The sequence below is a fragment of the Leptopilina boulardi genome, unplaced genomic scaffold (genome assembly GCF_019393585.1).
Source record: "Leptopilina boulardi isolate dan_hultmark-lab unplaced genomic scaffold, ZJU_Lbou_2.1 LbouV2_302, whole genome shotgun sequence".
Classification (NCBI taxonomy): domain Eukaryota; kingdom Metazoa; phylum Arthropoda; class Insecta; order Hymenoptera; family Figitidae; genus Leptopilina; species Leptopilina boulardi.
The window spans coordinates 812,605-826,864 of record NW_026137866.1 but is presented as its reverse complement, the minus strand read 5'-3'; the positions used below and the strand labels follow the sequence as shown (position 1 = coordinate 826,864).

At 26.5% G+C, this 14,260-nt stretch overlaps 3 protein-coding genes across 3 annotated transcripts in view; 1 reads left to right on the top strand and 2 right to left on the bottom strand.

Moving 5' to 3' along the window:
• LOC127282868 (basement membrane-specific heparan sulfate proteoglycan core protein-like) overlaps window positions 1-7,954 on the bottom strand; it is a 96,026-nt gene extending 88,072 nt beyond the window's left edge. The window contains exon 1 of the mRNA XM_051307418.1: window positions 7,542-7,954. Within this exon, the coding sequence (XP_051163375.1) occupies window positions 7,542-7,616 (75 nt within the window). The 5' untranslated portion in view covers window positions 7,617-7,954. The remainder of the gene's footprint in view (window positions 1-7,541) is intronic.
• A 2,291-nt stretch (window positions 7,955-10,245) lies between these two features.
• On the top strand, window positions 10,246-12,633 carry LOC127282871 (prenylcysteine oxidase 1-like). The gene is made up of 6 exons (XM_051307427.1): window positions 10,246-10,588; window positions 10,751-10,957; window positions 11,018-11,162; window positions 11,225-11,652; window positions 11,724-12,082; window positions 12,161-12,633. The coding sequence occupies exons 1-6, from the start codon at window positions 10,498-10,500 to the stop codon at window positions 12,407-12,409; spliced, it is 1,479 nt and encodes a 492-aa protein (XP_051163384.1). The 5' UTR covers window positions 10,246-10,497; the 3' UTR covers window positions 12,410-12,633.
• A 119-nt stretch (window positions 12,634-12,752) lies between these two features.
• Window positions 12,753-14,241, bottom strand: LOC127282855 (cilia- and flagella-associated protein 161-like). The gene is made up of 4 exons (XM_051307392.1): window positions 13,951-14,241; window positions 13,471-13,854; window positions 13,179-13,372; window positions 12,753-12,972 (listed from the first exon to the last, which is right to left on the bottom strand). Exons 1-4 carry the CDS (start codon window positions 14,005-14,007, stop codon window positions 12,753-12,755), a joined length of 855 nt encoding a protein of 284 aa, XP_051163349.1. The 5' UTR covers window positions 14,008-14,241.
• Window positions 14,242-14,260: the final 19 nt, after the last annotated feature.

The window sequence follows — 14,260 nt, the reverse complement described above, 5'->3', positions numbered from 1 at the left end:
ACAACTTAATTTACAAATCAAATAAACCGTATAATAGATTTGATCTTAAAATAAAAATGAAATAACCCGACACCTCAAAGTGAAAAATTGAAAAATGCTTATGTAAATATTACAATTTTAAACTCAAAAGTGATGTAATACATTCTATTAAAAAATATTACATTTACAAGAGGTCTCTGAACTTGCGGAACAATATATATTGACATCACAAAAAAAAAAACTGCAATAATTTAGTGCTAAATTATGACGCAGAGGAAAAAAAGTCTTTTAATACTTTTTTTATTTTTAAATTATATTTTAAAAGTATTAATTTAATTGATTAGTTAAATTAATTAATTTAATTAATCAATTAAATCAATCATTTATAATTAAATAAATTTTAATACATTTAAAATAATTTACACAGCAAAAATTTTTTCTCGTGTCTTAATTTATCCCACTTAATTATGGTTTTGTTTCAATCATTATACAATATAATTGTAGTTCAGGGACCTTTCGATTAAAGTAATTTAAAAAGAGAAAATTTGGTCACATTTAAAGTGTCATTCTTTGTTGACGAAAATTTAATAAATCCTTATCACAATTGAGCTTAATTAATCCTTTTTATGCTCATCGCAAAGATACTTGGATATATTTTCAGATTATTTTACTATATTTATATCGCCTGCTCTTGTCATAGATGTCAGTTTTAATTTTTTATTGTGTCATATATTGGTTGTACATAGGTACAAAGTGTATTAATTCTGAAGTTTTTAGCCCCCGCAAGGCACAGAAATAATATATACTTCCTGATATATATACATATATAAAATACTATATACTTCTAAACACCGCAAGTACATGCTGCATATACAATCTTGGAATATAAACTCTAAAATATATAATCACCTCTTGTATTTTATTCTTAAATTTGAGTCTTTTTGATAATATGGGTACATTAGCATTAAAATCATCGCTATCTTTCTCTATTTGCATATATTTTGAGTTTAAGTATATACACACACATTTCATAAGTAAAGAAAACGTTTAAATATTACGTAATTTTTTTTTTCAAAACTGTTTGACTCTATTAACTCTAAATAACTAGATGCCACTTGTTTTATAGATTAATTTTTTAATAGAAAAAGAATTTTCTCCTACTATATTGTTTGGAAAAAAGAAAAATAAATAAAAAGAAAAATTATCTAATTTTAATTTTATGTAAACATTAAACCACACCTGGTTCCTGCCTTTAACTTAAATATATATAACAATTGAGGGCTTTTTTGCAAAAACAACAATAGGGAGTGATTTCCTCTTAAACCATGACCCGCAAAACGTATCTACATGTCACAAGATAAGGTCGTAATACCGCGTGTCGGATTTTCTGTTGTTCCACCCCCTCTTTACTTTTTTTTTTTAATTTATTATTTTTTTTTTTATTTCATTGCCTCTTCTTATAACAGACGCATGAGTGCGCTCAAACCTGTTTGACTCGTCGCCCACACAACCCTAAGATAAACTTCTTTCTCTCTTTCTCTCATTTTCAACTTTGTCTTTAAAAAAAGAAAAATGATTAAAATATTTTAAATTTAATCTGAATCAGTAAAATTTTGATTTATCGCTGATTTAATTAATAAAATTCCACTGTGAACCACCAGTTAGTTTTCACTCAATAATTGTGGTTATACAAAAAGTTTCACTAATTAAAATATTAAGAGAAAAATTATTGCAACTCCTTAAAAAAAAAAAATTAATATTGATTGAAATTAGAAATTATTTTATGCAGAAATAAAATTATTGAAATATAGTAGAATTTGTCATTCTATAGGTATATATATAGAGAGAGAGACAGGCGGCGTTACCTGACCAAGCATCGAAGTTTCCACGAGAATAGTTGTGATTCACAATTTTTTGATCTAGTGTCAAATTATATATAAAACAAATATTTAAAAAAAAACAATTGCGTAATAAAATATTTTTGTAATTCATTCATTTCAAAAAAAGATATAAAAACGATCCGTAAAAAAATGTTACTAACAATTTTTCTTGGTGTTCGTTAGCAGGATCCAATTATTGGTTTTAATATTCAAATATATTTGTTTTACATGTAATATGTTCGTATATTTTTACAATTTAAGAGTAAATTGTAAATCGCGTTCTTTTAGTGAAATATTTTTATTTTATTACAAATAATATATAAACGGTAAATTTTTGGGGTCAGTAAGATCAAATTTTTTTTTGTATTTTGTACGATTCATTTCACGCATCGGAGAACGTCAGGATATCCGATTAACGTGATAAGTATGAGTTGAAGGGAAAGGATCGATTGGTCTCGATTTTATTCAATAATGAACGAAATGCTTGTTGAAAAGTGTAACACATCGCAAATACCGCATAGTTAGGATTATCGACAAACCGCACGTACGTTATAATTACAAAAAAAAAAAAGAAAATTGAAGTTTCTATAACGTTGTGCATTTTGATCTGCTATGAAATTTAATTGAACTATATCTTAATATTTGTCTTTTGAAATAATAAAATTAATTTGTTAAATCTAAAAATATTTCTTTATTCCTATATCACTAGGAACGATAAATTTGAATATACAATCCAGATTTAAATTAAATTATTATTGTAAATAGAGAAAGATTTAAAATAACCTCTTTTATTAAAAAATATTAACTATTTTTATAATATTGTATATAATTAGAAACGTTTATATTAACTATTTATAGCTAAGATAAGATTAATAGACATTTGTCATTTGAAAGCCATTGACAATTAGTAATTACTATCTCGTCATACATTGCAATTACGTTCGTAGAAATTAAAAATGATTCTTTGTTATTGAGTAAAATTATTCATATTATTCAATGAATATCACATTTCAATCTTCAATATTATAATTAGAACTGTATTAAATTATACAGAGAAATGTATATATATTTGAAAAAAAGAAATTTGAAAATAATTTTTTAGTATATCAATAAGGAAGTGTGTGTATGCATGTCCTTAAGGTATTTACGTTTATGCTTCTGCAACGTGCTTAAAAGCTGCTAATTATTCATGATATCCCGCACCTTTGGAAGCTAAAGTGCGGTAATCAGTTATGGTGATTATAAAGGTAGCGAAAGCAATTCTTTAGTATATTTTATAAATATACATCGCTTCTTTCGACAACGAACTTATTTCTATTGAAAAAAAAAGAAGAAACAATAGTTATGAATTAAATTAGTGATACACACCCACTATATTGAAATTATATCACAATCAAAAAACATCGGACTCAACAGGGAAGCACTTAAAGTGCATAATGTATTAAAACTGATGAGAAATTTATTGGACGGTTACTATATATTGTTCTCACGATGTAACACATTCCTTAAAAAAAAGCTGACCAATGTAATTTTCTATAAATTTCTGAGAATTTGATAATGTGTGGCAATTTTTTGTGCCAAAAAATATAAATAAATTTAATTAATACAGGATTTGCTAAACGATATAATAAAAATAAGATTTTTTTTTTTTAGTTAGTTGCAGCATCCCAATTAACTGCTAACAAAATCTAATTATTTGTCAATTCGAATCATAAAAAGTGTATAAAAATTTTAATTTGACGGAAATCTATTCATATTCATAATTTTTTTTTTTATGAGTCAAGGAGAGCCTGTATGACAATTAACACTTGGAGCATCACTTATTTTCAAAACGTCAGTACCATAAAGCATTTATTAACTTTACCCTAGACTTTCTCTATGTCTGCTAAACGGATTCCCATCTATTTTTAGTAAGAGGTATATACTATGCAGAGAGATGAAAACTGTTTAAAGCATGTTTTACAGAAATACATGAGATAAATACCTACAGCAAAGTCACATTAAATCAATTTGTCAAAACAAAATACACGCGAGAGCAAAAACCAATTATTTTAATTTTATGGAAAATATAATAATTAATAAAGTAGAAATAAATCATATTTTTCATATGTTCAGAGCATTCAAGAAATTTGATTCAAACTATAAACTTTGTACGAGTTCAAATGAAATTTAATATTTACTTTCTTTAATCAGAATTTTATAAATTGATATTTGAAGATAAAGTTTATTATTTGTAATATTATATTCATATCAAACTTTTATTGATAATAAAATTCGTATTTATATATATGAAATAGAGAACAGAATAACAAAACAAAAGTTTAAAAAAAGAAAATTTTAAATCTAAATTTGAGGAAACTTAAATTCGTACATATAAAAATTTAAGACTGGACTTTCAAATTTAACTAAATGCGACATATATGTGCGAATTCTCTGACGCTGCATTCGCGCCATGTGTAAAAAGGATTTAATTACTGCTTCGAAGCGATTTCTTTTTTTTTTCTTTTCTCCTGTACATATAATATATAAAACTTTCTTGATACGCTCATTTTTGTTTCGTCTCCCATATATCTCAACATTTTCGATGACCCTGACGAATATTTGCGCAACCCAGGATACCGGTTTACTCATATATGCCATATATGTATACACAAAATTCTTTTCAATTACTCCCTAAATACAAATTAGCGTCATTTTTGGCTCATTGATTTATTTACATCCCATTGACTTTTAATAACTTTTACAATTAGTAAAAATCAATATAAAGCATTGTATATAGCTCGATTAAATAATTTATCATCGCAAAATAATATTTAAATAATATAACGAAGCGACTGCTTTTTATAAATAATCAAAAAATTGATTATTTTTGAAACAATATTTCAGACAGAATATTAACTTTTGAAAAAAGAGAGAAAGAAAGAAAGAGAGAAAAATCTTGTCTTGGAAGCATTAAAAATGCGAGTTTCCGTCAGAAAACTCTTATGGAAAAATATATATCTAGTATTTCAGTGAGTTATCACGTGACATCGACTCTCTTGAAATTGCGATGATTCGCATAACGAATAACGAAACCTTAACGCGCACCCAAAACAGTGCATTCTCTTTTACCTATATCAACGTTTATATTTATATATATATATGTATATAGTATGTCTTCCTTTAAATAAATCCTTACGCATATAGAAGGACCGTTATGTTATGACTTCGACGGGGGCACATTACCATATTTCTCATAAAGTATAAATCTTTTCGAACGCTTTTCAATTGAGACGATATCAGGCCCTATAATCCTCTCTGTATATGCCTTTTTACCCCCAACAAGATATCGATTGTTCCCTATAAACCGAATTCAAAATTAAATTTATTAAATATTTATTATTTTTGATGTCATTCATTTTTAAATTATCATTTTCTTTTTCATTACATTGTTGAATAATTTTTATAGCAAAAACAATTTATTATAAACATGAATGAATTTTTTTTTCTTTATTATTAATAGTTCTTTTAATAATAAAGATGACTTAATTCATCCTTTTTTCTGCATAATTGAATTCATTGAGAAAATCATCTTCTTCATATATAATAATCATAATCGACTCTTAAAAATATCGAAAGCGTCAAGAAATTGAAACACGTATATATATGATATTTAATGACTCTTCTTTTAAAGGGTTTTAAATTTGTAATATTATATATATACGGTTATCGAATCGAAATACCAATTACCTAATTGGACGACGATAATTAAATTCAGACAGAAATGCTCAACTGGATTATTAATCTTCTCCACCATGGAAAAGTTCTCTCTCAGAGACTAAAAAGACATTTACTCTACACGTCATATATGCTTTCAGTGCAAACTTTAAAATTCATATATTCACGTTATTTTTATTTCAGCCGTCAAATAATATTATTTCTTAATTTTTATGAGAGATCAACACACTAGTTTTTTACTCTATAATACAATAATAGTATTATATAATTTTTTTTTTAAATTCATTATTATATATTTCCAAAGAAAATGATTAATATAATGAATTATAAAAAAAAATTATTTATGAATTTTGTTAAACAAAGAAATTTATCGAAATAATAATTATGTAAAGAGAGGAAAAATAGATAATGACTCATCTTATTTACAAATTTTTGCGGTTCATGACAGATAACCTACATTACGAAAAAAAAATCAAGGAAGACGTTTTTTAAGACAATTTCACCAAAAAGGATTGAACAATAGAAAATGTAAGAAACTAATTTGAAATTATAATAATATATTGATAATAATAGAATTAATCAATCGTTGTATTTTAAAAGAAAGGTTTTCATAACGAATTCTAAGAATAAAGAGAAGATTTTTATTTAACGTCCAAGACCAAAAGTTAATTATAACAAATTAATGTAGTAACAAGTGATATTTGAACTAGTAAAATATTTATTAAAATATCAGAAAACCCATTTTATGTAAAATTCCATTAAGATAATTTAATTAAAAGTTTATAATTATAATAAAATCAAAATTTTTCTCAATTTTACAATTTCATTTAAATTAATATAAAGTGATTTACAAATTTAAATATGAATTTCAGATGTTTTTTGAATTAAAGTCAAGACTGCTGTCTTGTGAGCGTGGCGTATAATAACTATAATTTTGTATTCTCTCATAATTGACGGTCGTGCACGTGTTATTTTTTTTGGGGGGGGGAGGGGGTTTATTTTTTGACCAAAGGAATTGAAAAAGAAGAAGAAAACTTGTAATGTAGTTAAGTAATCCCTTTAATTGATCGATGGTGTTAATCGAGGGCGTTACTCATTGCGATTATGTCAAGAATGCAACACACAGGTCGTTTATATTTGTAAACTGATATGTACGCATGCAAACTGCATCATGGTTGCAGCTGCTAATAAAGTCATTAACTATATAACTCGCGGTGTAGACTCCACACACCAGAAAAAAAAACGTTATGGAATTTTTCTAATTCAATTAAATCTCAATTCAATAAATTATAATTTATCCACCTGTTTGTATGTATTTTTTTTTCCTAAACAAAATATTTGATTAAAAAAAAAAATGTACAAAATTGTTTAGAATATTTTAAAAATTACTAAATCCAACTCAACTAAATTACTAAATTAAACTCAAAGAATAAAATATTTCAAAGAATAAAAAAAAAATGATTCCTATTTTTTAATAATGTGAAAAAAAAAAATTTTTATACGAAAACAAATCTAAAACATATTATAACTAATCAGAATCAAATTTTTATTATATCAATCGCGATGTATTTCACTATCGCACGATTAACGTTTCCGATAAGCTTTCCTCGCGATATATCCATAAATATGTTACATCAAATTTGAAAAGCTTTTTTTGTTCAACACACTAAAATGCGACAAAGCCATTTGAAAATCAATTTAACCTTAATTTTGTTAATCAACTGACTACCGTTATATATTGATTTGCTTTGAATTACTTTTAACTCAATTTACCCTCAGAAAATCGTACAATAATTGTTCTCAATTAATAAAAATTATTTTCAACAACTATTCATTCACACCTAATTGTTATAAAGAACAAAAATCACTGTTGCTTTTTTCAATTAAATAATGAAATTCAATAAAAGAATTGCAAATTTGTATCCTATTTTAATAATTATTTCTATAATTAAAAAACAAACAAACCTCTAAACTGATGACAGAAACGGTCCCAATAATTAGAAGAAGAAAACCATTCCATAATAACAGACTCCCCCTCATCCTGTGGACGAGACCGAAAAAATTCACTATCGAAATTCTCGTTTAATATATATTTGACTCTCACTTTGTCTTACTAATTTTGTTACAATTTTTAAAAATCTAATTTAAAAAAAAAATACATTTAAAAGCTAAACCGTGGAGACATCATTGAGCGTTTAATCTCCCGCACATGCGACAAAATTCTGCAAAACTGAACGTTCGCAAGAGAGAGAGAGAGAGAGATCTGGTTTTGCCAACCAAAGAAACCGGACACACGATCGTCAAGACAACAACAACAGTTTTGCACTGTCTGCGCGTGTACAACCGGCGTTCGGTAACTGCGGGCCGAGCGCGCACAAGATAAAACTTTTTCAAAAGCACGATGCTTTTCCCTCTCTCGTGGACCCGTTCCCCTTTCTTCCACCCCCGCGCGCGCCATCACCCACCGCGAACTGTGGTATAGAAGTCTATCTCTGTCTAGATTCACAACCATAATCTCATATATAGACATATTCTTTCCTTCTCTCACACACACTTCTTATTCTCCTTTTATCTTTCTTTTTCACATCTCTCTCAACCCCGCTAAGGACCATATAATTCTGTGGTTTGCGAATTCCCCTCCACTTTACCTTCTAACCAACTCCCACCATCGTCTAACCCTCTGTCTCATGGCACAAGTTCGTTATAATGATATTATTAATGATACCCTAAATATATCGCCACTTCTACTAATTAACAACCAGTAAATTATAGAAAAGAGATATATTTTTCATTTCACACATAAAAAAAGAATCAAGAAAAGTAAAACTATATGCAACTGATCGAGAGGGACGCCCGTTTCAAAAATGTACAACTCCTGTCATTAATATTTAATTATTTGTTTCTGCATTATTTTATAATAAAATTTAAAACTTTAATCTTATATTGCCATAACTTAATATGAAATACATCTATTAAGTACAAGAAAGAAGCATTTTACCGTTGAGTTTAACGGAAAATTGATTCCATTGCTGCACGAGCAAAACACATGCGGATATAATCAAATTGGTATAAAAAATGTCTTTTTCGTATGAGATGCACATATAACATCTATTTATTAGGAAAAACATTTTTTATAATGTTCAAAAACTATTAATTTAAACTCCTACCTTTGTTGCGATGTATTTTGAGGTTATGTTGTCCGACTGGGAATTTGTGATCTCTTCAACTTTTATTTCCTTTGCACTATGATTTACTCACTTTTTTTCTTTAATCCCATTCAATATTTACTACTAAAATCTAGCTTTCATTTGAAATATTTAAAATACAAAATAAAATAAAGATGTCACCCCTCCAAATCACTTTTGTCAACTGGCTGAAAACTTGCCATAAACTATACTAAACAACTTTGACATGACGCCGCCAGATGGCACCACCTTCCCGATTAACTGCACAATTGTACTAATTTTAAGAACCAAGTAAAGTGACGTTATTCTTACGTTATATATTTATAATATGTTTAAATATAGAGTAAACAGTAATAAAAATGTCAAAATTTTGATGCTGATAAAATAAATCCGCTACTGAATAACACATAAACTTAATAAGAACAAATGAATTTGTTAAAGATTTATCAATTGAACGTTGTATATTATTCATGTACTTCAAAATATAAAGTGAAATAAATCGTCACGAATTATATATCAAATAAACAAATCGTTATTAAACTAACCAGAATTGTATCATTTAAGTAGGAAAAAAAATATAAATGTTTTTACGGTTATGCTTTCTTCTACATTGAAAGTTATGGCCAGTCCCTACAATGAATAAAAGCTAAAAATATTTTTTTTCTAAGCAGCGCAGATCCTGCGTCTTGAAGAGTCAACTGCTCACTGAAATGGTGGGAGAAAAACGACCTATATTTATAGACATTGGTTGGCATCTAGTTGGCATCAAGAGCGCCGGCCAATCAGCGCTATCGCAGTGAGTGCCCGGTCCAATCATCGCACAGCAGACAAAAAGCTTAAAGTATAAAAACTAACTTTCTTCGGTGCGCACGCTCAGTTCCATCTTGGACATATTAAAAGAGGGATCTGTGTCGCTTGAAGAAATTTTTTTTAAATAATTTTTTATTTAGCAATCATCGATTTCGCTCACTTTTTTGCAATAAAAGAGAAGAATTCGAGAACAAAAGAAAGAAGTTCTTTTAAACACCAGGAAGTATGAAGATATAGGTATATTTATTTAAAGCGACCACAATTTCATACTTTTTTTTAATTTAATAATTTTAGCACAGATATTTCTTCTATCGTCATGAACTTCCATAAGAATAATTTTCAAATATACATATTATACAATTAAAACAATAAGCCCGCGAATAATAAGATGTCTAAGAATTTTATCAGAAGAAGATTAATTCTAAAAAGAAAATTTAATATCTTCAGTAAAAAATATATTATAAAGGCCTTTTCTTTTTGTCAGTTTATAATTAAATATAAGAAAGTTTTTTTTAGTTAAAATTGAGTATAAATAATAAATGAATAAAATTCTAAAATTAATTTTCAAAAAAATTAGAACGAAAATTAGGAAATTATTTCTTCAATTTGTTGTAGTTTGTTATCTATTTAAACTGTAGATTGCTTCTTTATCTGTGCGCAGTAGTTAAAACAGTTTAAATTGTATACCTTGTGTCCTTCCCTTGTATACAAATCATGCACTTCATTTAATATATTATCAGAATTTTTCTTACAAAATTGATAAGATAAATACTAGTAACATAAATTTATGTTAAAAACAATGTCAAATGTAAAAAAAAATTAAATGTTTTATGTTATAAAAAGGTTTATATTCCAACCGAGTATACAAATAATATTAGTTTCGAGGTTATATATGCAGTGAAAAGTATAGAGGAATAAAAGTAAACATGATTAACATGTTTCAAAATAAAATTTTAATTTTCGGACTTTTACTTTTTAAAAGCAGTTATTGTACTGAAATTTGCAAGCCTAAAATTGGTATGTATATTATATATAATATTTATATGAATATTTCATAATATATTTAAATATATTTTCTAAAAAAAATACCTAATAATAAATTTTTTTCTATAAAATAAACATATAAACTATAAATATATAAAATATATAAACTCTAATTTTGGAAAATAATTTCAACAGCTGTTATTGGTGGTGGAATTGGAGGAGCATCTGCCTCACATTTTCTCTCAGATTTATTTAAAGATAATTTAAAAATTGATCTTTTTGAGCCAAAACAATTGGGAGGACGTTTGGCAAATGTTAAAATTGGAAAAAATGAATTTGAAGCCGGTGGTGCAGTTATACACTCAAGAAATAAATATATGCAAGATTTTGTTAAACTTCTTGGTAAGATATAAAGATTTTTTTTTTAAATAAATATTTATCAATAATAGAAATTAATTTTAGGACTCAAGAAAAATGATGCTGAAGACTCATCAACAGTAGGAATTTGGAATGGAGATAAATTTGTTATAAAACAAAGTAATTGGAAGATTATATCTTTTGCAAAGATGATTTATAGATATGGATTTGAGCCTTTTACACTCGACAGGTAATTTCTTTTTTGAAAAAAAGACCAAATATAAGAATTTATTAAAATATTCTCATTTTTAGATATGATACTTGGGTTTTGGATAATTTTGAAAAAATTTACAATATACAGGATAGTGAAATAGGATTTGAAAATGTAACTTCATTGCTAGCAGCAATGAATTCGGAATTTCCTGATTATTTAATTGAATCAATTAAAAATAATTTGTTAAACAAGGGTATTTCAGAAAAATTAATAGACGAATTAGTACAAGCTACATTGGTTGTTAATTATGGACAAGAGACTAATGTTCATAGTTTTGTTGGTTATGTATCGTTAGCTGGAGCTGGAGCTAATCTTTGGTCCGTTAAAGGAGGAAATAAACTGGTACCTGAGAATTTAATACGACAAAATAATCGTATAAATGTAATATCCTCACAAATAGAAAAAATACGTTTAATTTTAAAAAATCAAGATTCAATTCAATATGAATTGTCTTATAGAGAAGAAGGTAAATATTTTTCAAGCTAAACAACATTTTATTAATAATGAAATAAATTTAAAAAATATTTTTTTTCCCAGATAATCCAAATTTTAAATCTGACATTTATGATATAGTTATAATTGCAACCCCATTAACAAAAGATCAAGAAAATTCAATAATTTTTGAAGAATTTCCAAAAGAAACAATATATAATATTCCTGGAAATTATCAAACAACAGTTGCAACTTTTGTTGAAGGAAAATTAAATCCACTACATTTTGGATTGGAAAGTGAAATTGATTGTATTTTAAGTTGTAATCCAAATAAGACAATAATTAGTTCTGTTTCTAAAAATAATCCTGTTAATGATTTTAAAGAAGAAGATACACAAGATGTTTGGAAAGTATTCTCAAGAAAGCCATTGACACCAACATATATGCGTAAAATATTTTCCAAGGTATTATGAGACTAAGTTAATTTGAAAAAAAAGAAATATTAAAATTTAAAGTACAAATAATTTTTTTTCTCTTTAAAGATTGGACAAGTGGAGGAAATTGTCTGGAAAGCTTATCCACATTATTCAACGGAAAATCGTTTCGATAAATTTAAACTTCATAAAGGCCTATATTATGTCAATTCAATAGAATGGGCAGCAAGCGCAATGGAAATGAGTGCAATTGGTGGAAGAAATGTCGCTATTTTAGCATATAAAGATTTTAAAAAAACTTGTTCTACACCAAAAGGGAAAAAAATTGAAAAGAAAAATTATTCTACGGAATTTTAGTTAATTCTTAACTAAATAGCTTAATTATTTACAAATTATAGACATAGAAAACAAATGTCAAATTTTTATTAGTAAAAAATATCCCTTTAAGCCTTTGAGACAAGTAAACTCCCGATGCCTTCAAAGAAAAAGATTATATTTTTTACAATGTCCAGTGATATTATTTTAATATTATCATAAAAGTTGATTGTAAATTGAAAAAATAAATATATTTTAAAAGAATATATATACCAGTGAAAAAAGATATTATTTAATAATTTCGAGTAATGTATTAGATTAATTACTTTTAATTTATATAAATCATAAAATATTCATATTTAATAATTTGTATCTTGATGGAATTTCAACACTTTTCCAGCTGCTCAGCCAATGAACATTTTTCATCAATTCCTCGAGGAAGCTTTTCCGTTACAAACATCCAATGACATTCAGAAGTTTCTCGTTTATTCACATCTCTATAAGTATGGACGGATATTTCACATTCGATGCCAAAAATACTCGATTTCCAATTTAATCCTTCAACTGCTAAACACTTTCCGGTCATCACGTGAGTAATAACAACTCTAATAATATATTTTATTTTAAATTTGACTTTCTAAGTATTAATATTTATGGTACAAATCTTACGATTAAATATTCCAAAATTGATAAAAACTATTTTGGAAATTTTTTTCTTTAATAATTCCGAAATGACGAATTTAAGATAAAGATTAGATTTTCAATAGTATAGAGAGGACATCATTTTAATTTTTACATTTCGAATAATTACCGTTTAGATACTGGAACAGGAGATCCTTCAGTTTCAAATCTCATATTTTTGTCGCATATTATAACTTTCCACAGGCAATAACAGTCTTTAATATTACTCAATAGAACGCGATTATGTTCTCTAGGACCGCGAGTATCGTCAACCAGTGGAGTTACTGATCTGAGATATAAATCTTCTTCTACAGAATCTGTTAACTATTATAAAATACTTAAAATTAATCAAATAATTCAGTTTTTCAATAATTATTTCTATTATGAAAATTATTGAATGATAATTATAATTATTGGCTCGCCTTTAAAAGGAAATTCTGATTGAATAAGAGATATTCTCCATTTTTGTTGTTGCAATTCGTTGATTGTATCGTGAATGTATTTCGAGTACAGGGTTCAGTCTTGGCGGCACAAACAACAGGCATTTGATCAGTGAATCTTTCAATTTTTCCAATTGCATTTCGTGGAATTGTTACAGAAACAATAATACCAAAATTTTTATTTTCACCATTTTCTTGAAAACTTTGCACGTCCGGTGCAAAAATTTGAATTCGATTTCCAAATTCAATATAATTTCCAGTTCTGCAAAGTTGAATCTCGCGGCACATATTGTGAAATAGTGTTCGTATTTTTTGTATAATTAATTCTTTGTTATCACGCTTCTTTATATAATCAGCTATATTAACCTGTATAAAGTAACACGAAAATTATTTTTTCTTTTTAAATTATTTTTCAATAAATAATAAATATTAACAATTTTACATTAAAATAAATAATAAAACCTTTTCAAGTTCTCGCTCCTCGTTCCAATTGCCTATTAAAACTTTTCTGTTGTACATTTTGAGTTTTATTTTTTGCGAAAATTTAAATATTATTATTGTTTTGTCGAAATTATAATTATTTTTTTCAAATTCGCATTTGGTTATTAATAATGATAAATAAAATAGTTCAAAAAGTCAAATAAAAATAAAAAACAAATGTGAAATTATCGTCAAAGTGAATAAATACATAAAAAAAATAACTTTTTTTTTCAAATAAATGCGCTAATTATTTCAGCCAATGACAAATATTTACTAACGCATGCGTATGTGT

What these genes read in the sequence shown, in the direction of transcription:
- LOC127282855 (XM_051307392.1), bottom strand. Translation starts at nt 14,007, where the DNA reads ATGTACAACAGAAAAGTTTTAATAGGCAATTGGAACGAGGAGCGAGAA. An exon ending in AGGAGCGAGAACTTGAAAAG is followed by an intron (nt 13,855 to 13,950) that starts GTTTTATTATTT and finishes TACTTTATACAG; the next exon opens with GTTAATATAGCTGATTATAT. An exon ending in ATCAGAATTTCCTTTTAAAG is followed by an intron (nt 13,373 to 13,470) that starts GCGAGCCAATAA and finishes ATTTTATAATAG; the next exon opens with TTAACAGATTCTGTAGAAGA.
- LOC127282871 (XM_051307427.1), top strand. Translation starts at nt 10,498, where the DNA reads ATGATTAACATGTTTCAAAATAAAATTTTAATTTTCGGACTTTTACTT. An exon ending in AATTTGCAAGCCTAAAATTG is followed by an intron (nt 10,589 to 10,750) that starts GTATGTATATTA and finishes TAATTTCAACAG; the next exon opens with CTGTTATTGGTGGTGGAATT. An exon ending in AGATTTTGTTAAACTTCTTG is followed by an intron (nt 10,958 to 11,017) that starts GTAAGATATAAA and finishes AATTAATTTTAG; the next exon opens with GACTCAAGAAAAATGATGCT.